Source organism: Cydia splendana, chromosome Z (genome assembly GCF_910591565.1).
Source record: "Cydia splendana chromosome Z, ilCydSple1.2, whole genome shotgun sequence".
Taxonomy (NCBI): Eukaryota; Metazoa; Arthropoda; class Insecta; order Lepidoptera; family Tortricidae; genus Cydia; species Cydia splendana.
In genome coordinates this window covers 17,734,016-17,760,296 of record NC_085987.1, presented here as the reverse complement: position 1 = coordinate 17,760,296, position 26,281 = coordinate 17,734,016, and the positions used below count along the sequence as shown (strand labels likewise).

The following is a 26,281-nucleotide window of genomic DNA, read 5'->3' as shown; positions in this document are numbered from 1 at the left end:
GTAGGTATTTATAATGCTTTGTCTAAGTTCGTATGCATTTGAAAAACCAACGTTGTGCTCCTTGCGTTGCGCTTTTTATCACACGAACTTGAAAGATGGGATGCTGGTTCTAAGAAAGCAACTGGTCATATGAAGTCTCAATACTCTCAATTCAATTCAAGGTACAGATCAGCAGTAAACTTTGGTTGTTTTCCCAGGGTTCTTTACCGTACGTAGTGGCTAGTCAAGAAATACCCCCGCGCCAGAGCAATCGGCTCTACGAGCAATGCTCCGCCATCACACATAATAATAACATTAACTTGAATACACATTAAGAATGTTCAAAGTGTAATCCTTTGGTAACCTAACGTGCCGTACTGACGTACTAGAGTACATATCAGGAACTGCTTTATGATTTATAATATTTATAACACAATTAATTAAACACGAATCTTCTGAAATAGACACATGCCTTGATGCTTTCAGAAGGTAGTCGTTATAATCGGATGAGATGAACGCCTGCGGAGGCTCCACTGCTACGTAGGCCGCTCCGTTGCTTAATTCTTGAGCTCTTCCTATTTTTTTACCATCTGTAGTGTAGAGTTCTATATTGTGTCTGAAATCAAAAACTGTTAAGTCAATCGATCTAGCAATCTTAGCCAATAGGTTTGGGAAAATTTGTAAGTATCCTAGAGATTCGCGCACTCACAGATGAGTCTAGAACAATCAATACCAGAATTGTGCACCCAGATTTTTATCATTAACAATAGATAAATAGGTAGGTAGCTATTGTATGCAGAAATAGTATAGTGTTATATTGACCTCGGATAATTAAAGCTTATCAAAATGATAGAAGATGAATTTTAAACGTTATTGTATAGTGTTGTCGTGTACAGCGGTTGCTGGCGGTCAAAAGGTTAAAGGAAAGTCACTGCAAATAAGACAAGAATACGGGCAAGATCGTAAAAAGTAGCTGTTCGACCGACCACGAGAAACCGAGTAGGTACCACTTATTTTCTCGCGTAAAATGTACTTTAGATGTACATATCGGCGTCTTGATGGCTGACTATTTGCACTGCCTGTTACAACTTTTTCAGAGACTTATGCCGTTAAAGAAACACTTATTATTCTCGCGAGTCGCTTTTCGCTTATCGGTAGCGGTGAAACACCTATTCCTTCATATCGATTTAATTCCAATTGTATCTTACTCTGATCCGTTCTGTGAGCGCGCCAAGAAGCTCAACGTGGTATCACACCGGTCATCGACATCGACAGGCACATTATATTTCCTAGGAGGGGAGTCTCGTTGTCCATTCGAAAACAAGAAAATTTCCAAAGAGTGTCCAATACTGCAACCCGACTTATGCGGGTCGTCCTTTAGACTCCCCATCTCGGCTTGTCTAATACAATTATAATTAGCATAATCCTTATGTTATGAAAAGATTTTATGCCATGTACCTTTTGTTAAATTTACCATTCATATTTTATTTACAACAGTACAATTTTAGAAAAAATATAGCATATCAATATAATAAGCTAAACATTTAATTGACATTATATCATTATATAAACTGATTGCAAATAATAAATGTCAATAAGAAAGCATTCAAATATCTCCCGAATGTCCCGGTTGTAATACTGTCATAGAGTCTGTGCGGAAAGAAAAGAGTCGTGAAGTATATGGAAACCAATACATTCCGCGACTCTTCTCCTTCCGACTCTACCAAGAGAAAGGGGGCCAAAAGAAGGACCCGCACTGGCCACCTCACGACCTAGACCAATTGATTTTTTATATCGAGGATATTCTAAAAGTAATTTTTTTGTCAGACATTTAAGCTCCATGGAGGAATTTCATAAAATATGTAAGTACGGGTAAATACAAGTATTATAATTTTCCATCACGCTTTTCAGGCTATAATGAAAATTTTCAGGTTCTAGTTGCAAGAGGGATAAGAATAAAATGGGTAACATTTTGAAAAATAAAACTTTTATTACAAATAAATGTATTTTCCCGTTTAATTATTTTGTTATTCAAAATAACATATTAAATTTTGACTTATTTCTTATCTGTTGTAGTTCGTATTTGGTTCGTATGAAGGATATTTAATTTATTTTCTCTTTGTAGAGTTCATTGCTCATATAATAATCGTTAGTTATCGGGGCCGGTGTGTTTTTTGAATAAATTCATCCCTAGACATTATTTCTCTTGTTGTTATGTTTAAGTACTTATTTATTTGAATACGAATGTTGTGTGCCGAAATGTCGAGTCTAACATGAGTCTAACGGAGAGTTGAATTTTTGTTATTCTCTACGATTCACATACATCAAGAACACGGCTTCCTCAGTACACTAGGTTAGTGCTGTACTTATACATACATAATCTTTAATAAAAAAAAACCGACTTCACGTAACAGGCTTTAAAATGCAACAGATTCCGAATATGTTTGGTTTGATAATAAGTAACATCAATGCCTTCTAGTACTTTAAACCTACTTAGTTTCTTCAGGATTTTTGTGCCATTTCACTAAAATAGACTTCATGATTTAATCGTACCTCTCAATCCTCTCATGTCCTCCTTCCTGTTGGGATTGCACGCTCTGTAAATGACAGTAAATGTTTCATTGCGGATTATAATGTCCATCCAATTATTAAGTTAGATTAATGAATTGGTTATTCAGGAAGATATAGGTATGATTCGTAGGTACTATATATATTACCTACATTAACTTTTTTACTTTTCAGGTAAGCAGCTGAACAGTTTACTTTAGTGCATGCAGTTACAACATCAACGGCGATATCTTTATTCTTCGTGAAAGTTAGCCCAATCCACTCCGAGGCTTGGAGCACCTCCCGGCATTTTGATGTTTTTATTTTTGATAGTTTTAAATGAAATTAGGTAAAATCGTAGATGAATACTATTATGATGAGTATATACGATTAAGAGGCTTATGGAGCTAGAAGGCAAACCGCAATTTGATGGATTGCGAATTGTACTAGTCAACTCATTTAAGTACAATAAAATAAGCGTGGTCATAGCGTGGGTCCATAGGTAGGATCGGTGGGACGTTGTCTGCTCAATGGTGGTGGGTACGCGGAAAACTGGGTGTTTTAGGTGGCATATCAAACATTGGTAGTTACAGGTATAATAATATGTCACAGTTCCGAGTGAGTTAGAAATCGGGATCTGAGGGCGTGCTTTAATACAAAACTAGGCTACAAATTTCACTGTCTTAAATTACCTCACAATTGGTCTTGAATCATAATAAAAATTAGTAAGTGAGAACTCGACAGGCCGCTTAATTAATATGAATCAGATGTCAATATAATAACAAACGGCCGCCTTCTGGAATCTCTTCATTGAACTGATCACGAAACTTGATGTCTGAGGATCCGAAAGACCACTTATTAAATGAACCCGTAGTCGAAATTATAAAGACCGGCCGCCATCTTCAATTTCTTCATTTTTAGTGTGTACATAATGAAAATCGATATTAAAGGATCCGAAATGCCCCTTAATTTAACCCGTCGTCGAAGTAGTGAAATATGACCGCCAACTTGAATTTATGATTAGATCATAAAATGCAAATTGATCTGAGGAACCAAACAGGGTGTGGTGAAATAGTTATTTGTACAACAAGAGATCAAAGTTTGATATTTCTTCGAGTGCTTATTTTGAGTCCCGTGCAAGCGAAAGATTCTATAATAGATTCACGAGCGTAGCGAGTGAATCTAATTTAGAATCTTGAGCGTAGTAAGGGATTCAAAAGCGCACGAGATGTAAATAAGTTTGATCTCGTGTAGTACACAAAATTTTTCACCCTAAGCAGTGAGAACATACCTAGAGGGACAGAGATAATAGAACCCAAGTATATCGAACTTGTATTAGACCCCGCATGTTGAAATGACATTTGACTATAAAGGTCACTTGAATGTCATTTTGTCTCACTCAGTGAGCAAAATCGCATTTTGCTCACTGAGTAAGACACACTCAGTGAGCAAAATGCGATTTTGCTCACTGAGTGAGACAAAATGACTCAGTGAGCAAAATCGCATTTTGCTCACTGTTTATAAGAAGCAAAGTACCCTTGTTCGAGCTGCTGAGGTGAAAATTTTATTGTTTCACACCGAGTGTAAGTTTGTTTACCCTCGTGCCTTGAAACCCTCGCAACGCTCATGATTCCATTTTCGAACCATTTTGGAATCTTTCGCTTGCTACGAGAGGGTATACAATAATTTAGCCCCCTTCTAAAACTAATTTATTTCATTTTAAGAACTTAGTTAAACAATGGATCATACAGAAATGTTATTACAGTATAAACGAATTTCTAAATGTATGACATGTTAATTTAATTTTGATTTTATTTAATTTAGTTATAATCGAACGAGCGAGCGAAGCGAACGAAGTTCTTACATTCGACTTGGGACACGCGGCTGGCTAGGGGCACGTCCCGACATTTCGATGTTTTTAAGCTGAGCTATCAGAGGATAGTTTGATACTCAAGAACTTAAGTAAATTTGTTCTAATTTAAATGAAATTGGGTAAACGTGTAATTGAGGGCATTATATTTTAGTCATTAAATTATGAGTAGGCTCGGTCAAGGGGTTATTGACCTAGAAGAGCTTAGAAGGCTAAAAAGCTATTTGTGAGGGGTCTTGCTATTCTGGTCATCTTTTTGCAAGAAAATATGGTTGAGTTTGGTATCAAATGAAAGTGCTCGGCTTGCACTTTTATAATATCGTTTTTAAATTTACTATTTTGAAATAATTAGCAAGATAAAAATAAACATAATATAGGTATTTGACATTTGACAGGAAATATTTCGGCTTACCACAGATACAGTATCAGTTAAGGGTTCCACAGACCTTGTAATATATCCACGCGATTTTTGATCCATTGCCGCCTATAGTGGGACATAAAATAGTAGAAATAAAATAAAATGGAACTCTAAAATTTCCATAAGTCGGTCAAACAAGTTTGACAGTAAAAAAGGCGCGATATTAAAATTTTCTATGGGACGATAACCCTTCGCGCCTACATTTTTTAGCCGTTTTTTTCTACTGACGGAAATGGCTTGACAGACTATAAATTGTTGCCATGTGTAAGCATTTTACGTCAAAAATGTGACAGCTACGTAGAAAGTGGCACCCTCATTTATTAACCGACTTCCAAATCTCATTCGATAGTGATTTTTTTTTATATTTGTTACTCCATGTCTCCGTTATTAGGTACTGAACCGATTTTGAAATTTATTTTTTTGATTGTATGTATATGCATACAGATTGGTCCCGTTTTTGTCAAAACCCATTTCTGATGATAGGATCCATGAAGAATCGAGGGAACTCCTCAAATCTTAAAGGCATACATATAGTGATTTATGTGTTTTATCGACAAATTAACCATATACCTACATTCAAAAAAGTGACATTTGATGTAGTGGAACTGCTGATGATGATCAGAACGGAACTCTTCACGTTTGGCGATTTGTCTTCTTCGTTATGTTTTTTAAGCAAGTTAAGTTTTTAAGCCACATTTTTGTCAAGCTCGAGTTCTGATGATGGGATCCACGACGAATCGAGGGAACTCCTCAAATCTTAAAAGCATGCGTATAGAGATTTTTGTAATTTCATCAGAAAATCAAGTGTAAGACGGCGAGCTTCAAGAAGGAAAAGACTCAGGAACTTTAATATCTTTTATTTACTGTAATAACTAACAATTACTATTAAGACTATTTATGCTATCAGCTCACAAAATTTCAGTTATAATTTTAGTAACCAACAAGCGTGGCGTCTGTCTCTGCCAACGTCTACTGTCTCTCTCTAAAACTCTAAATTCCCGCCGGCCGGCGTCAGCGGACGGTGCCTCAAACTATGGCGCCACTGTGACGTATGCGTTGGCGGAGACTAGAATATCAATAACAATTCAAATACTAATTAAATTATTACGAACATCAATACATTACCAAATTAATGATAAATCTTAGTATATTAAAAGAGTAATTCTAACAATTCGGCCATCCGCAACATGTACACGCCCCGTGTACAAGAGAAGTAAATTGAGCCATTGATCAATATCACAAAATCATTCCTAACAGGCCGCCACAATATATAATATTACATAGCTATAATCTTTTACATTTTGATGTTATACGCATATCTAAATAAAATATTATTATATAACCTTATGAAACCGCAATAAATTTATCTAACCACGAAATTAGTGGTAGAAGTCGCTACTACCTTGAAACCACCTCAATCATGGCGCAGTCCAAGTCTCGTCTACCTTGAGCCTGCCCCTACTGACTCTATATAAAACTATCAAATGCGGTACAAGTCACTTCTACGTTAAAACCGCAACAAACTTATTTAACCACGAAGTTAGTGGTACAAGTCGCTACTACCTTGAAACCACCTCAATCATGGCGCAGTCCAAGTCTCGTCTACCTTGAGCCTGCCCCTAGTGACTCTATATAAAACTATCAAATGCGGTACAAGTCGCTTCTACCTTAAAACCGCAATAAGCTTATTTAACCACGAAGTTAGTGGTACAAGTCGCTACTACCTTGAAACCACCCCAATCATGGCGCAGTCCAAGTCTCGTCTACCTTGAGCCTGCCCCTACTGACTCTATATAAAACTATCAAATGCGGTACAAGTCGCTTCTACCTTAAAACCGCAACAAGCTTATTTAACCACGAAGTTAGTGGTACAAGTCGCTACTACCTTGAAACCACCTCAATCATGGCGCAGTCCAAGTCTCGTCTACCTTGAGCCTGCTCCTACTGACTATACAAACTTTTCAAATGCGGTACAAGTCGCTTCTACCTTGAAACCGCAACAAACTTATCTAACACTACACAAGTTAGTGGTACAAGTCGCTACTACCTTGAAACCACCTCAATCATGGCGCAGTCCAAGTCTCGTCTACCTTGAGCCTGCTCCTACTGATTCTATATAAACTTTTCAAATGCAGTACATTTCGCGTATTTCCTCTTATCTGTCTTAAACATATATACGACATTCACTGATTCTCGATTCTGTAACAATATTAACCTTTTAGACGCCAATATATCCGCACCGTGGGTTCAACGCCAAAGACCGATTAATCGGTCACATATCACAGAGCAACATAGACCTACGTGCATATGCATAAAGTTCAATATCAGTTTTGACACTTCGGTGATGTGGCGTGAGCGTGACAGCTTTTGTGTTTGACACGGCGTCGAAAAAGTTAATAATACTTTAAATCTCTAAATCCGGGCTTTGTACAGTACAATATAACATAACATAACTGTCAGAGTCCCCCAGAGAGTGGAAAACATGCAATGACTGAATATTATAAAAGTGTCTTTGCGATGACTGCAACGTTCCTCACAAAACGTCAAAAGAAACTACGATACAAAAGCCTACAAACTGCCTTGTACTGTATTATTGCGATGTTGATATAAATCCTGTACCCCCTGTATTTCACAAACACCTAGTATACATCTCTAAGTTTAATTCAAACCCAAGATAATCTACACTTCCACTTTGTGTTTAAGTGTCAGTACCGCATTTATAATAATTTTAGAACCAATCCTATAATAATACTATTATAAATACTTAGATATTGCAACATTTTGCATATAAACTGACGTTAGTTTACTAGCAAAGCAAGGCACTGTCTTTGTTTGTATAATTTGCTAGCTGTGCTTTACACTGAGATCATACCCAGATATGATGACCATATTAAAAGTAAAGACCGGCCCATACATATAATTCCTAGCAAACATGTGCACCAACGAACTGGCCCACTTCGTACTGCCCGTAAGAAGTAATTAATATAAATATAAAAGTCGATGGATCATACGTAGGGAAGGAACGTCAAGGGCGCGTTAAGGCCTGTGTACATCGGATGTGCGTACGTAGACACGCGCTCTGGCCTTTATTGGCCTTAGGCCCGGAGTTATTGGCCAAATTCGAATTTCTCATCGGGAATCGCCAAAGTTTGTATACCACGCCTATTATTACCATCAGTCTTTTTCGGTTTAAAGGTCTTTATTACTCAAAAGAATGACAATTATTCACATAACATAAGAATATTCACAACAATCAACTACAAAATTAAATTAGTGAGCAAAATATTAAGTATAATCGTGCCCCGCTAGTAAGTAAACGAACAGATTGCGCGAATGTAAAGAAAAGAGTATGGAAGTGGCTGAATAAGTGCATGAATTCAACTACGCTCCGGGTGTGGAGAAGGTGTTTTTATTGTACTTATCTTCATTTATTTATTTATTTTGGTACTGAAATAGATGTCAAATATTAAATAAAAAGTGACGAAGCCCTCCAGAGTGGTAAAGGCCGGATACAGTAGTGGACTACTTTTAAAAAACACAAATCAAAATTTTACTTAAATTAAATGTTCCCAAAGTTGTGTATTGAGGTAAGTACTATTTGCAGCTTAAGTAAATAAGTTTTTATATTACTAATTTATACAAATTATATCGTTTAATTATTTACTAAGTACTAATCAGAAAGAACACCTTTCGAGATATGAAGGCATAATTACTGCCTATGCTTACTATCCTTTTGTACTACGAGTTGGACAAGTTAGAATTATATTGCTCGATGTTTCCTCGCTCCCGAACTCAAAAAACACTCGCAAGCTATTTTTATTAACCAACATCATTATATATTAAATATATTATTCGCTTAAATGTATTAGGTACTTAGCTAATTTTGTATCAGTCACTTTTACACGTAGGTACGCGGTTATGATGTTTTGATAGTACTGTCAAAGTTCTTATTGTTATTTGTCCGACAATTTTCGGTGGAGTGACCATGACGCATGCATTTACCACATTTTAATACAGGTTTAGGACACTGGGATTTATAATGACCGTCTTCTAAACAATTGAAGCACTTTATCGATTTATCACTACTATTGGGTATGCTCTTATTATTATTACCTAAATCTGATTTAACCTCGGTCCTAGCTTTAGCCTTTTGATCGCCATACGAACTATTCTTGGCGCTCTTTAAGAAAGGTAACAACTGATCTGGACTACCGAAACGAGCCGCCTCAGCCCCTAAGCGGACACTACGATCATCTATGCCGAACACTAAACAATCAACGGCTTTCTTGCCAGTAATACCGCAACGGTTTAGCAACATTATCTTGTCATAAAAATATTCCTCTAACGAATCATTAAACCTAGCACGCTTTGCGAGCATTGTCGTAAGTAACTGTCCATGATTATCATCGCTAGGAAATGCTAGTTTTAATTTATCCTGCCATTCTGGCCAGGAAAACATAACAGTCGAGAGGCCAGCGTACCACTTTTGAGCTAAACCTTTAAGTTTTGGTAACGCAAAGTGAACGGTTTGACGATCGTTCCAGTTATATATAACTGCGCATTCGTTCACTTTGTGTATCCACATCGCGATTGTTTGTTCCTTACAAGATGGATCAAATTCTGGTATTGTATTTTGATTCGACAATTTTTCATTAGAACCCTTATCACCAATGGTACGCAAAGCCTCGACTAGTTGTAAAATTGTAACATTATTACTGGGAACAGGCAGAGTACTCGGAGACTCCCGTACAGGTCCGCTCTCGCGTACAGGTCCGCTCTCGCGTCGGCCCCCTTGTAGCGAGGATGACACGGCCGCAGCCCTGCTGTGAGCCCATCGTCTCTCGCTACGCTGCCGCTGGCCGCGCGAGCGAGACCTGCTTGGACGACCGCGCCCCCGGTGACTGCTACGGCTGCGTGTCCGACGCCTGTCGCAGCCATCGCTGCGGGACCGGCGTCTGCTGGCACGCTCCCGTGTCCGCTGACTGCTCCGGCTGCGCTGCCGTCGCGTGCCGCCACGTTGACTGCGCGAACGGTAGTTACTGGCTCGGTGGCGTGTCCGACGTTTGCTTCGACTAATACGCGAGCGACCACCTCCTCGTCTTTCTCCATGCCTGGTCCTGCTGCGTGACTGGTGCTCACCAGAAGGTGGCGTCGTCAGTACACTCGACCTTCTCTGCTCGAGCTCCATTTCCTGAAATAGACATTTCTAGCACAAATTTCTGTCTTTGAACCAACATAAAAACGACGGTGGCATGAAGCAACAAGCATTATAAGAGATACACCACAAAACCCAACATACACGGCATAGAGTAACAGTTTTATTTAGTACTACTACGTAGGTAATTATATAAGTATATGTATGTAGTCATATGTAAAATACAAGAAACCCATACACAGAAAAATGATTTAGTAGTTCAAAACAATTCCATAGTGTATATAACATAATTAATGTATTAATATTAGCAAGAAATATCATATTATATCAGATTTAATTGAATAAATAACTGTTTGTAAATAAACAAGAATTTATCCCTGTTTAACAACCTTGCTTTTTGTTTCGTAATCAAACACAAAAAACTTCAATAGTTGTATTGTAAATTGCCGTTAAAAATAATAAGAATAATAAAGCAAAAAGTGCAAAGAGAGAGAAAAAAATACGGCTCATTTTACACCTAATATACTATTTACTAAGTTCCATCAAATACCATAATAAATACACCATGTATAGTATACATTGTATACAAAAGAAAAATAATGGTAACAATAGTATAACTATAAAATATCAAATTGATTTGTATCTTTTATTTATCATATTTTTGCACTTATAAACAAGTCCGCCATTTTCACTATCATATAAGTATTGTGCAATAAAGTTTACGACATAAATAGATAAATAAACAAAAAGCATCAAAGTCGTAAACGCGTATACTGTTTTATTAATGGATTTAAAACCACTGAACACAATTTAAACCAAACTATTATCATAGAATCACACCAATACTTACTTACGTTTTATTATTTGTTCAAACCACTGGTTCGACTCAAGGAGTGGATACTTACAACTCCTTTAGATCCCTTTCTTCTGAATTGTAAGACGGCGAGCTTCAAGAAGGAAAAGACTCAGGAACTTTAATATCTTTTATTTACTGTAATAACTAACAATTACTATTAAGACTATTTATGCTATCAGCTCACAAAATTTCAGTTATAATTTTAGTAACCAACAAGCGTGGCGTCTGTCTCTGCCAACGTCTACTGTCTCTCTCTAAAACTCTAAATTCCCGCCGGCCGGCGTCAGCGGACGGTGCCTCAAACTATGGCGCCACTGTGACGTATGCGTTGGCGGAGACTAGAATATCGATAACAATTCAAATACTAATTAAATTATTACGAACATCAATACATTACCAAATTAATGATAAATCTTAGTATATTAAAAGAGTAATTCTAACACAAGCATTTTCATTAAAAACTGTCGCATTTGATGAAGTGGAACTGCTGATGGTGATCAGTAGGGCTACCGCCAATACCGAAAATCGTCAATTGCGGGCATTTTTCTCTGTCACTCTAATTACGCCTTCATTGGAGTAAAAGAGTAAGATCCCCGCAATTTGCGAATTTCGGTTTTCGCGGTAGCCCCTCAGAACGGAACTCTTCAACGACGCATAGTTCACGTTTGGCGATTTGTCCTCTTCGTTATGTTTGTTAAGCAAGTTAAGTTTGTAAGCCACATTTTTGTCAAGCTCGAGGTCTGATGATGGTACCTATCCATGAGGAATCGATGGAACTCCTCAAATCTAAAAGGCATGCGTATAGAGATTTGTGTATTTTCATCAGAAAATCAAGAATTTACATTAAAAACTGTCGCATTTGATGAAGTGGAACTGCTGATGATGATCAAAACAGAGCTCTTCAATGACTACACGTTTGGCGATTTCGAATTTCGAGCCTTACAGAAACGAAATGCTACTAGAAAAGTGGTTTTTGTTAGGTTCGAACTGCAATCCTCACAGATCCGAATTGCTCTCAGAGAAGTGGGTTCTTGAGGCTAAAACTGCGACCCTTACAGAAACGAAATGCTACCTACTAGAAAAGTGGGTGGTTTTACCTCTTTTTCTACATAGTGCACCATATATGTACAATAATCTTTCACCGGCCCCCATAGAAGTCGGTTTTTTTTCTTGAAAATTATTTTCTACTATTTTATGTCGAACTATACGAGTAAGTAGGTGCAACAAAGTCAATCGCTCTACATAATTTTTGGAAAACCGCAAGTTCTCAGTTCGGGGCGAACTACTAGTTATATTAAATTGATATTATATAATGTGATTGCATGTGTCGTCCTGAAATGTATTGTACGCCTGAAAAGGTAGAGTCTGGTGAGACTACTAGAGTAGCAATTAATTTAAGCTTATGTAACCCATTCTCAACATACATTAATATTTTTTTTTTTTTTTTCAATAACTATCATCCAGATTCTATAGTAGTTTGTACGCCGCCGGCATAATAGAGGTCAGGAATTTCATACACAACATTGAACCTTAAAAAATACCTACGACGGTTTGAAGCGGTCCTAATATTATTTGAAAAATACACATAGCATGCTGCAGTGCTCCAGTGACAGTGGCTCCTTGCCAAATTATACTTGCCATATTCTGACCATAATTATTTCAATATTGAAAATAAAAGTCATCATTTCATTTCAGTTTACAACACCACATACCTGTTTAAAAGCTTGCTTACTTTTCTAACTACTTGCTATTTTTTTTCCATGGAATGAAACTTACAAGGAATAAGTTTTTTGTACAAAAATACATTTTTGATACCTTTTATCGCTGACTGTAGGTCCTTACTTTTTGTATATGTCGGCGGCCGATCGTAAGATCAGGCATATCGTGAAATTCCTAGGCATATCGTGAAACGTGAAAATCTTTGACTGCTTCCCTGAGTCGACGGAGCCCCGCTACGCGGGGCTCCTATTTCTGGGCAGTTTGCCTTTCGGGCATCTTAGGCAACCTAACGAACCTATCCTACCTATCTATTGAGTTAATGTGACTATCGTCAAAACATTACACAGGAACATTACGATCTGCCTGATCGTACGATCGGCCTACGACATATACATTGGAAATTAAATAAAAGCTTGTAATATATTAATATTACCTATAGGCTATACGTAACTTGATAATTTCTGTTTCCCGATACGGAACGTCAACGCTCGCCGCGCCGCGCTAGTAGATACTAGTACCTACTCTAGTAATCGTAGTACCAACTAACCGCTGCAATACTCACTTTAATAACCTGAAACTACCCAATTTTAGTTAGTTTAGTTTAGTTATAATCAAAGGGCAAATGTAGGGTTGTACGAAACTTTATCGTAGTCAAGGAAATAATATTTATACTCGTACCTAACATGACATATCGTTAGGTCAAATAACATAACAGCATCGGCACGCGACGTACAATATTAATTTCGTATCTATATCGAGTAAAATATTGTTAACAAAAATTATTTTTGATACACACTTTTATTGCCGACTGTCATTTCTGTCCTTATCTCTATTATCTTTTCAGTTGCATCGTCTGATCAGATGTTAGCATATTATTGCGTTGTCATCGGTAATACGGAAGTTTACCAAATTACAGCTCAATTAGACACTGGGAAGTGATTTTTTGTTACAAGATTTGGTGGAAGCTAAATAAAAGTGTGACAAAAAAAACCGCAGAAATACCTAAGTGCTACTCCTTAATGTGTAGGTATTAAAATAAGTAAAATGATCTCAGACTTGCTCCCACATAAATAAGTACACGCATAATGAAATAGAGTCTATTGTTAGACCTGTAAGTTAATATAATACATTTGTCACGATAGCCAAGAGTTTGTGCATCGTTTGGGCCATGACTTGTTCATTTACATTCCTGTTTTCACTTTACTCTCGCCATTTTAGTAGTCAATGTCTAGCTTTCGATTTCTATCGCGCCTCCGTGGGGCCGTCAGTCACTGCCTGCGAGGCAAATCAAATCAAGCAATCTGATTCGACTTGTTTTGACACCTCGTCCTAACATGGTGTACTCGTGTGATATGTAATATACATACAGGCAAAAAATACTCCGTTGCCCGTTAAAAGAGCGATCTTCTAAAATATATTTAACTAGTAGTTCGCCCCGAACTGAGAACTCGCAGTTAACCTAAAATTATTATAGAGCGATTGACTTTGTTGCACCTACTTAGGTATCGTATAGTGGGTCATAAAATAGAAAAAAATAAATGAGAGCACCACTTTCTACGTAACTGTCACATTTTTGACGTAAAATGCTTACACATGGCAACAATTTAGTAAGGACATTTTTGAGTTCCATTTTATTCAATTTCTACTATTTCATGTCGCACTATAGGCTGCAATGCATCAAAAATCGCCTGGATTTATTGCAAGGTCTGTGGAGCCCTTGACCAGTGGCGTAGCTAAGGGGGGGCGGCGGGGGCGGCCCGCCCCGGGTGTCACCCATTTGGGGGGTGACACCCGACCGTGAACATCAGTAGTGCCATCTATAAAAATTCGTAAAACTGTGGCAGATTGCACAACCGCCATTAAGGAAATAATATACAACATGCCGATGCGGAACCCGAGAGATATTGACAGAATATTCCTGATCATATTTAAAGACTAAAATATCCTATAAACTGTTTTGGAATTCGCCTAGTTTCATAGTCCAGTACCACCAGCAAATTGCAGAACATTCCCAAAAAGCGGAAACGTTCTCGAGAATGTTCTCAGAACATTCCTGCAACATGCAAATGATTGTACGGCCATCTTGGATTTTTACCAAAATATTTTTTTTGTCATAGGAATCTAGAGGCCTCTATCTCCCGCCATGTTAAATCTCAGCGCGCTCGGACCAACTTAAAAAAATTAAAAAAAAAAGTCGGCCATTTCGTTTTTTTTATGCAGTTTGTTTTGTCTCGGGGCCCTCTATGACATTTGGTCGAGCACCCCCCACCTATCACGCACCGTTTAAAAGTTGCCATACAAAATAATAGTGGCCAGTTTTCCCACAATTGTAGCATTTTTCCAAAAAAAAATTTTTCATGGGTATTTAGGGGACCCCGAGATTCCGTGACCAAAATTTCAGCGCGCTAGGACAAACTTGAAAAAATAAAAAAAAACGTCGGCCATATTGAAAAAAACATGGCGGCGTCAAAAACTGCCAGGGTCCCTCTATGACATTTGGTCGAGCACCCCCCACCTAGGTCTGACCGTTTGGCCGGGCCGTCATACATTTTTCTGACCGGAAGCGGTAGACCAAAAGTCGGAATTTTCTGGGGGTAAGGATACTACACCTAAACTATCGTGAATATTCATGGTATAAACTACGATAAATAATTCTCGTTCTCGAGAACATTCTCAGAAGTTACCAAGAAATTCACATGTGGAAAGTTTCGCAACTTTGGAAAGTTTTTTTTTAATTATGTGATTATTTCTGTAATTGACAAAAAAAAGTTAAAATTATTTTTGGGTGACGGTTTTACAAATTATAGCATTTACATTTTATGTACAAAAAATCGATAAACGAGAAATTCTCATGTGGAAAGTTTCGCAACTTTGGAAAGTTTTTTTTTTAATTATGTGATTATTTCTGTAATTGATAAAAAAAAGTTAAAATAGTTTTTTGGGTGACAGTTTTACAAATTTACATACATTTACATTTTATGTACAAAAAATCGAAAAACAATTTTATTTTGGCGAAATTGACGTAAACTCTTTTATAGTATATTTTCCTTATTTTGGCCTCAGAAATGCATGGTTAAAATCTCGGGGTTCCTGGTATGTAACAATAATAATATATGTTGGCGCCTCGTAGGTTTTATTATTCAGAAAGGTTTTTTTTTATTATGTGATTATTTCTGTAATTGAGAAGCTATGTCACTGTTTCTAATTGGGTGACTCTGGACTATTTGAAATTCATTGTGAAATGGGATTTTACAGAATCTCTTTCAAATCGCGCACTTGTCAACATTTTTTTTTTTTATTAACGTAAATTATTTGTATATCTTTCACGGGACAATGATGACTCGGACCTTTGGGAGGCGTGCGCGGAGCCCAAGCCAACATGTAGATGCCCTTATGACACTTATGAAATGTGGGTTACACCGAGCGGATGCTGTCCTTGCCCGTGTCATAGAACGCGCGCAGAGGCAACACCCGCCAGGGTGTAGACTATTGAGAGTTCATGGAATCTAAAATGAAAGCGATGGAGTAAATTGTGAGCTATGGAATATTAAACGTAATTTTATAATTGTAAAATATTAAACATATTTTACAATTTTGATTGAATTTTGGGGTGACACCCACAATTTCCGCCCCGGGTGCCACCCATGCTAGCTACGCCACTGCCCTTGACTGATAGATTTAAGCAAAGAGTAGTATGTATAATATATGTATAGGACAAAGAGAGTCCTCTCGTGGAACTTTGCATCCATTTTGAAGTGCCATCTGTAATTCTTAACCAGAAATATCAACGTCAATATCAGGGGAGGGGAGAGGCATAAATAGCGTCTAAGTATGTTGAGAACGTAAAAAACTTTGACTTTGAAAAAAGGCTTCAGGATATTTATTAATACCTACACGAAAACAGATATACTACTACTCAGATACTTTTAACTTGACTGTTGATGTAAATAAATTACCTATCATACACGGCTGGAATAACATACAATTGACCACGAAACACAATTACACGCAGCAGGTTGTGAATCTACCCGCCATAATTTTTCTAAATTTTTTGGTAATAAAGTTCTCAGCAACTGTGATGGCGTATGAAAACTTTGTTTCTTTTAACATTGTAAAACTGAAACTATTTTTATTTATCTGAATTATATCGTAGTACAGACAATAAATGGGGGGTTTTAATAACAAAACTTCCGTGAGTGACCCGTATATTTAATAAATGGGGTGTTATGATAGTTTGAGTTTTATTTGACAAAGTTGTTTTTTGTGACAATCGCCTCCATGGCAACGATGTCCATAAATAATCTGTTCTAACAGATGTTTTTTTGTTTGATCCATGCCTTAGATACAAGACCATTTAAGACGTTCTGACGAATTAAGTGAAGCCATATTAAAAAAAAAGTTTAGCGTTAAGTAATATAGATGTCGCTATTTTTTCGAATAAAGTGCTTATATACGACTGTCCCTCCCCTGGATTTAAGTCATCATAGAAATCATAGAGATTAAAATAAACTGTATCTGTGCTAAGCCGAAATATTTCCTGTCAAATGTCAAATACCTATATTATGTTTATATTATTTTATTTTTATCTTGCTAATTATTTCAAAAAGGTAAATTTAAAAACGATATTATTAAAGTGCAAACCGAGCACTTTCATTTGATACTAAATTCGACCATGTTTTTTGCAAATAAAAAGACCAGAAAAGCTAGGCCTCTCACAAACAGCTTTTTGGCCTTCTAAGCTCTTCTACCTCAATAATCCCTTAATCGAGCTTGCTCATAATTTAATCACTAAAATATAATGTCCTCAACTACACGTTTACCCAATTTCAATTAAATTAGAACAAATTTAGTTAAGTTCTTGAGTATCAAACTATCTTCTGACAGTTCAGCTTAAAAACATCGAAATGCCGGGACGTGCCGCTAGCCAGCCGTGTGATCCAAGTCGAAAGTAAAAACTTCGCTTCGCTTCGCTCGCTCGTTCGAAGAACTTCGCTTCGCTTCGCTCGCTCGTTCGATAATGTTCAACTAGGGTTTGCACGACGGATCCGAAATGTATGGGAATATCCGCGGATCCGGATCCAGATCCGGATAATTTCATACATTTCGGATCCGGATTGCAAACCCTATGTTCAACTCTACCTTAAAGGTAAGCCGATTTTGGTGAATTAGGTGTCAATCGATTCGTTCTGATTTAAGCTATATTATTAACCAACTTCTAAAACTAAGGATATTATACAATTAGAACATACATTCTCCTTCTTGGTACATACTCGTGTTGGATTTAACTTGTGCAAACAGAGCGCTCAAAGGCCTCAAAACCGTCAATTTATTACCTAATATTTAGTAACCATCTTTGAATACTTAAAAATGGTTTGCAATTTAAAAAAATCTTAGTCTCGAAGGCTAGGTACCTACTAGGTAGGTCTAACTCTAGCTAGTGAGGGTCTGTGCGCTTCTAGCCTGTATGGCTAGCACAATTAGGCTAGCACGAATTTATTTTGTTAGAAGATTGTAGGTAGAAATCAAGAACGTTGGGATTGTTGGGAATCCCCTACGAACACTTATATTTTTTTACATATCTTGGATTAAATAAGTGTTTGGCTAAAATTTCATTTTTGGTACAAGCTTTTATCGCTGACTGTACTTTTCTTACGACAGACAACTAATACTCATCGAGACAATTCTAAAAACCCCTAACACAATTAGGTTGCGTTCTTTCATCACAGAGTTCCTATGGCCACCTCCTGTCTCCATCATCAGATCAGTTCGACAGTACCATATTATTGTATTGTCATCAGAACTACATACAGCTGCCAATTTTTATGACGCTACGATCCTTGGAAGATGGTTAAATTAGTTACCTTAGATCAGGGGCGTATTTACCCTAGGGCCAAGGGGGCCATGGCCCGGGGCGGCAGGCCGCGGGGGGGCGGCAAAGCCGCCCCCTCGCGGCTTTTTCTGGGCGCCTTTTCTAATGAAACTTAGCTATATTTTTTATTATACTTTAATTGACATTTAAATTAATAAACAAACGAACGCTTCAAACCCCACCAATTGCTTAAAATATCTACCAACAAGTACCTAAATTAAGCAACATTTTCGTTCAAGAAGTATTAGTACGGCGCAGTGCCGGATTTACCACTAGGCTGAGTAGGCTGAAGCCTAGGGCGGCAGATTTTAGGGGGCGGTGGGTCATAAAAATATTTTATTTGCTGTTCAGATAGGGTCGACCAGAATTTTTTCGCTCCCCTATTTATTTGTAAAATTTAAATAACAAGCATTATTTGTCGATTTTGCCGCCCTCTGTCATGTCAAGACCCTTTATATTGAGAGACAGACGGCCGGACGGACAACAAAGTGATCCTATATGGGTTCCGTTTTTTTCCTTTTGAAGTACGGAACCCTAAAAATTCACCTACTATTTTCTCGAAAAAATTTCGCGCTCGCTACGCTCGCGTTTTCACTTACGTACCTACATTATTGTGACCCATCTGACTACATTCGGTGGTTCTTGTGTCTTCGTGGTATTGAATCTCACTAAATTGTTCCGATCCCATGCCGAAACTCAGTATAGATAGAGTGCTCTCGATATCAGATACAAATACAATACTTTTCATGACTTTCCAGCACCACCGAATGAGGGATAATGGCACGGCCTGTGTAATACGCATCCCTACTACTGTCGTCTGCATAGCACTGATTATCATTGATATGCAGCAATGACAGCACAGAACCTAGTGCAACGCCAGCGGTAATGTCCACACTATCGGAGCAGCTTCCGTCTACTATACGGCTCATATGCGTCTACCGGAAAAAAAGCTAGCGATCCATTTGTATAACATAGTCCCTCGAGCAGACTCGATGCCAGACCCGACCGAACTCCTTAGCTATATCCAGCCTGACTGCCAATGCCTCACCTTGATTCTCAATGGCCGAAACCCAGCAGTACCCACCGGTCACCGATCAGATCAGGCAAATACGTATAACGAGGTCGCATCGTCATTGAGTGACAAAAACGGCCCATACAAATCTCTATCTAGAATAGTGACATTAGTGACGTCACCTTTCTGCACTCAAAAGAATAAAAAATTATCTACGTTTCACTACCAGCGAAGACCGCCTGAATAGCTTAGCTCTTCTTAATATAGAAGCTGATGAGCTGACAAACGTTTTAAATTACGACAGCGTCATTGATGATTTTGTCAACCAATTTGTACATAGGAAAACAATGTAAATGCCTATGTGAGTAAATGGTAAATGTTTAGTTTTTTTTTTTATTACACACCCCAAAGATACTTGTTGCAGGTTTTTTTTTCTTAAATAAAATACTTTATCGTCACTGATGAAGGGGGGCGGCAAATCAAAATGGCCCGGGGCGGCAAATTTGTAAATACGCCACTGCCTTAGATTCCATTACAGTTAGTTACATACAGGTCGAGAGTTCCTATGGCCACCTCCTGTCTCCATCATAAGATCAGTTCAACAGTACCATATTATTGTACTGTCATCAGAACTACATACAGCTGCCAATTTTCATGACGCTACGATCCTTGGAAGAGGGTTAAATTAGTTACCTTAGATTCCATTACATAGTTAGTTACATACAGGTCGACCTAATAAAAGCTTGTTAAAAATGCTATGTTACTCATAAGCGTGTTTGCCTGTGCGCGTGCACGACTTAAGAAGTAGAATAACACTCCACTCGTGTAGATTTGGAAATAAAATATTGAAGTGTCGTGTTCCTCGCGACTCGGGCTGCTGACCGCGTGGTCCTGCGGGCAGATAAGAGGAAGAAGTAGGGGAGCGTGTAAATAAATACACGGCGCGTGCTATTTGTGGCGCCGACGCGCGTGTGCGCCGCGCCGCGCCGGCCGACACCCGCGCCGCGCGCCCCGGTCCACACGTCACAGCCACACTTGTAACTAAACTCCATTATGATGACAAACACTCCATGCTATATAACAATCTATCCTTTCCTTTATATCCCTACGCAAAATAAGAATAACACATTGATTCATTACATTGATACAGTTTTATTAATTAACTCAGGCATTATTTTTTCAATTTCAACCTAATGGGTACTTACTCAAGCTAGGACGCACTCGAGAGTAGAGAATCTATTATAATATTTATAATGTACCTATTACTTACTATGTAGGTATTTATTTACTTTTAAATATTTAGTTTTTTAATACTATTGTATACAGTCAAGTCCAGTATTTACACAGTCGCCGTGGCTCGGCTAGGACTTAATTATCATCATACATATTTGTAGAAAACAGTACTCATTATGTAGTAAAGTAATTTAATGACCGTTATTTAGGTCAAAATCATGGATGACTACATGTACTACTTTATTTACCAGTAGATTCCCAGTAAACACTTAAAATAGCGTTTGCGTACTACTTTGTCTGTACTGTACCCCAAGAAAGACGCTTTGTTTTAATCTAAGAATACATATATACTTATAGAAGGGAAAAATGGATATAAATAACAGCCTCTCCTTAATTTGAATTCTTTGAAAATGATAGCTTTTAAATGCCAGCAGATTATTCACATTACAACGTGGCCAATTCAGTTAAGTCTAGTTTAGATTCCGACCGATCTCATAAAATATGTTTTGGTAAGAAAACGATAACACTTTTCAGAAACGCTAATAAATAATTCCTTAAAATAGCGCAAGGTATTCAATACATATAATATGTACCTATAATCATACTGTTTCCATACCTGAGTTTAACATTTTATAACGCCCTACCCTACTGTTAAAATATATACCTACCTACCTTACTGTTGAGGAAATGATTACTGTAGATTTAGTTAATCAATAGTGATTGAAGTACCTAAATGTAGTAAGTAAATAGGTAGGTACTTATGCACTTTTGTTTCAGAAGATGCCGCTTGGTACGATTGTTTATTGGATCATACTACTAAGCTGATCTAATGTCCTAGCCACGAGTTCAACTCCTGGCTACCCTCCAAAAAGGCGGGAGAAAACTTTTCAGAATATTAATAAGCTGATTTGTAATTTTTTTATTTAGTGTAAATCACCACACTGTGATGACGAAGGGCTAAATAGTAAATAGTGACAGAAAATGACATAGGTAGGTAATGAGGACCTATATACCCAAAGCTGTTTCCGCTACCCAAATGTTGTCTGGAAGAGATCGCTCTTTAGCGATAAGACCGCCTGTTGTCTGCCTCTACATTTAACCAATTGTTCTTTTCTTTTGTATCTTTTTACTGAGGTGTGCCAATAAAGAGTATTCTATCTATCTATCTATCTATCTATCTGTACAGAATTTTAATTTTACGTGTGTAATTTTTTTTTGTAGGTACTAAAAGCTAAAACGATTATAATTATCATAAAGGAAATCGTCGTCCCTAATTTATACGAATATGACACCAAACTTGACCGTAGCTACAGGTAAGTATTTAATGTAGAAATAGAGAGCTAACTGGATCACTGGAATTGACTTTTTCCTCTCCCTTTTAGGAGGGTAAGGTAAGCAAGTGAATCTCTTGGCTAGGGCTAAGATCAGCTAAGTACCTATGAGCCAAAGAACAATCGTGCCAAGCGACATCGAAACAAAAGTGCATACTGTTACATACATTTAATGCACTTCCTCTACTATGAATGTCAGATAATTTTAACTTTAATTAGATAAGTAGGTACCTAAGAAGAAAGTTTTTGATGGCTCTACCCACTCCAATAATAATAGAAATACATATCGCGTAGGAATTGAAAAATTAACTACCTATTTTATATTTAAAGAAAAAACAGGTCTAGGTGTTAAAAGTAATATGTAATATATAAAAACTAACTTTATTCTAATGTGGCACATCGTTGACAATTACTTTAAATTTATTTTAGTTAAGGTAATTATGTATTTTAAAACTTTTGATTTATAGTGACATTCTAATTTATAAATAAAATTTTAACTTTATAAATTTTAGGTTATATATAGGTACTTTGTTATATTAAATTGTTTTCAAATCTATTTCAGTCTGTACCTACCTAATACTAGAACAATTTGAATAAGTTATGTATTTTTGGGAGTCAGAGAAGTTGTATAATAGGGTCGCCGTCGGATTCATAGATTAGGAGTAATATGTATAGGTACGAGTATCGGATAGGTAGGTAGATACACTTACTTACATCGAAAGCAGGTGCTCACTAATATCGGAACAAGACTTCATTTACCGCCCGGCGATCTCGCGATCATAGAGAGCATGGTTAGACACGTTGGAGCACTTGCACTATAGCCTCGTAAGCTCGTACAGATATAATTATTTTGATGACGACTTTATACCTATTACTATTTTATCCTCCCCTCCCAGTCATTCTGTTTTTATTATTAACTCTAAACCAAATTAAAATCATAAATCGTTTATGCAATGCGATTATGCAACACGGGTATTAGTAGGTACAGTAAGTGCTCCGACGTACCGTAAACTGGGGTTACTTTGATTCGTGGGGTAACAATGATCATCGATTTTTAAACTACAAGGAATTCGTTTCTGAATGCTTTCATCAGCACGCCAATCACATCATAAAATGTTTAAGTTCGCGTTCTAAAATCAACTCCTTATTCCCCAAAAAACATTTTTTCCCCGCGAATCAAAGTAACCCATATTACGGTATGTACCTATGCAGGTACCCAACGTCGTCATAATAGTTGTACTTATATATTTAGAAAGGTGAATATTTATGTTAGGGCACCGACTGTCCATTACATAAGTACAGGTGTTATAGGTACCTAGTCCTAGTAGGTAGTATATTGTTGCATCAGTTGTGCCGTAAGTCGGACAATATTTTTGTCATTAATGGGATAATTTCATTAATTCGGAATAAACTCTTTGTGAACTAACTAATTGTAAGTAGGTATTCTAATATCGTTCCAGTTGTAAATCAGTATATTACCCTTGTCTTTATCCAGCTATTAGACATTGTTGAAGTGGTAATGGCATATTATTGCACGTGAGTCGGGATTAGATGAGTACTCGTATAGAGTATGGAGGAATCGGGAGGGAGAGGAGCAGCGGTGCGGAGCGACGGCGCGCGGGCGGGGTCCTGTCGGCGCCGCGCCGCGCGCCGCCCGGCCCGCAGTCCGCGCGAGCAGCCGCCGTCGGCCCGTCGTCTGCCGCCGCAGCCCGAGCCGCATCGTGATACACGCGATCCGACCCTTTGTTTATTGTCAAACGCGCGCTCGAGCTACAGCTGTTCCTAACATTACCTAGTTACCTCAACCTATGAACTTCTTTCAGAACGACATTATAAGGTGATTTGAGTTAGCAGTGCAAAGAGATCTGTGTTTCCAGACGTGTATTTACGGTGTATAGATGGGGCGCTCGGCAGGCCCCTGAAGCGGTCGGTGCGGTGCGCGCGCCTCGGCGGCGAGCGGCTCGACCATGGCGGCTACGGCCCGCCGCGAAATCGACACCGGGGAGGAGGATATCGCTGCTATCGCAAAACAGATTTCAGACCACGCCGAGGCCATATACCAAACCTGGAAAGCGCGAGGTCTCGCGCCCACTGAAATATTGTCATGCAGGCCCACGCCTGGACTTAAGCTTACAGATAGCATTAGAACTAAGCCTAGAACTGAACCTAAACCTGAAATCAAGCAGCGGCCCGAACTAAGACGCGACCGGCCAGGGGCGACTAGACCTGACGGTCGGAGAGAGCAGCGACCGGATCCCTATATTGAACAGAGATCTGAACCGGAGGATGAGACCATAGAAGTAACCTTACCTCCGGACTTGGTGCCGGAACGTAACGGGCCCTGCGGTGTGGGTGCTGGCGCCCGGCGTGCTGACCCCGCTGCCATGCGACTTGAGGTGGCGCGCGAGGAAGAGCGCTTGCTGCGCGCGTTACGCACCGGCGGCGTCGTAGCGGAGCGCTCGGCTGACCGGCCTGACGTGGTGCCACCTGTGTCCCTGGTTGACTATGCGAAAAGTCGCTACCAGGACCGTCTAGAGACCGGCGCCCGCAAGCCGGCGGCCGGGGCGAGTGGAGAGCGGCGCGCGTCGCTGGGCTCGCACGTGACCGAGGCGCGCTCGAAGTTTGAAGCGCGAGCGCGGCGCGCGTCCAGTGCCGGTGCTGGCGAGCCGGCCTCAGCTGCAGGCGGCGCGACGCCCGTGCGCCCTTTTCTGACGCGAGGCTCCGTGGCCGAACGAGTGCTTATGTTTGAACGCTGTCCCAGCGAAGCCACCTTAGAATTAGCCAAGAGAAAATCACCGGCAGCTACTACATGGCGAGGACCTCACGATGTCATCAACAGAGCACAGGTAGGATGACATTACTTACTACGTTTTACCTTGATTACAAGTAACGAGTACAGAAACAAGACAAGCCAACAGGTCGAGTTTTGAATAGGCGCAAATACAAACAAACATCATCACTAAATCTCAGCCACACCTATGACAAAAAAAAAAGGAACTGTTGATTCATTACAATGTTGTCTGCAATAACTGTACACATTACGTGTAACAAGGATAATTCTATATCGTGTATAGCGAATTATTTACTGCCAATGCGACCAATAGACTGATACCTATTTTACCAGTTGTTCTACACAACAACATTCTACCAATTCTAATTCTAACGACAAATTAAAGTTTCTACTATATACCTCGCTTGCTCTTTCTACTGAAGAGGTGCCGGAACGATTTCAAAACTGCGAGATAGCTATTCCACGAAAAATTCTGATATAGTTGGTCAAACCAATTTGTCAGTCAGTAAGGACCAGGAAAACTATACCTATATCCTTTTCTTTTGGTTGCTAGTACTAGTGTAAGACAAAGATAGTATGATTCTCTCTGTCTATGGTTGAAATGAGACAGTCCTTTGACAAACTATACTTCTTAAATTATTGCACATACCTACCTATGAACTTAAATTTTTATTTCTTCTTCTCGGTCGTATACTCTTGTCAGAGTAGTCGTGGTCATTGAGGTCGTTGTACGGTCGTTGTTTTTCTATACTACTCGAAAAAACGTGAAGTTTTCGAGAATCAACCCAACATTGTTGAATCTTTCCTCAATATGCTCAATTCACATCTGTATAGTTCCTAATTCCTATATCTAAGTACCTATGGTACCTTATGTAGGACTGATCAGCAACGGTAAGCTGATAGTATCAGACAGAACTTTCGTACTTATAAGCGGAATGTATGTAGCTAGGTAGGTACTCGTATTAAAGTGAAAAGTGAAACTTTAATAAACATACCTATACAGCCTAGGTTAGGCGCATATCCATGAAATGGGGACAAGCAAGATACCTATTTACCATAAAAATACTGCCAATAGCAAAAAAGCTTTTTGATGAAATTATGTAGGTAGTTCGGCAAGTAACTAGAATTGGACCAAGATAGTCTGCAACGATTTTGATAGCACACGCAGTGCAAGGGTATACGTCATAATTTCATAGAAGTTTGACGTTTAAAATAACACTTGCACTGCGTGTGCTATCAAAATCGTTGCAGGCTTATCTTGGTCTAACTCTATCCTGTTTTCGACGGAGAAGCTAAGTTAAGGCGATAACTATTGTTGGAGGTGTACATATTTGTTCAAGTGGTTCGCAGACATATTGAAGGACATGAACTAGTGTGAAGATACACCACCACCACGTTCGTGTGATGCGTTGGGTGTGCGGTAATTCGGTAAAACCCGATAAGTCGTGCAAATGGGTTTTTGAACATAGAACTATAATTTAATTATGTGACGTGCGTAGAG

The 26,281-nt window shown here is 38.6% G+C and overlaps 3 protein-coding genes across 3 annotated transcripts in view; 2 read left to right on the top strand and 1 right to left on the bottom strand.

Moving 5' to 3' along the window:
• Positions 1-26,281, top strand: part of LOC134804822 (uncharacterized) — a 470,867-nt gene that overhangs the window by 24,220 nt on the left and 420,366 nt on the right. The gene's annotated exons all lie outside the window — the stretch shown is intronic.
• The window catches only part of LOC134804792 (myotubularin-related protein 9), a 312,849-nt gene that overhangs the window by 99,961 nt on the left and 186,607 nt on the right, over positions 1-26,281 (bottom strand). The gene's annotated exons all lie outside the window — the stretch shown is intronic.
• The window catches only part of LOC134804737 (uncharacterized), a 111,644-nt gene continuing 108,902 nt past the window's right edge, over positions 23,540-26,281 (top strand). The window contains exon 1 of the mRNA XM_063777939.1: positions 23,540-24,835. Within this exon, the coding sequence (XP_063634009.1) occupies positions 23,957-24,835 (879 nt within the window). The 5' untranslated portion in view covers positions 23,540-23,956. The remainder of the gene's footprint in view (positions 24,836-26,281) is intronic.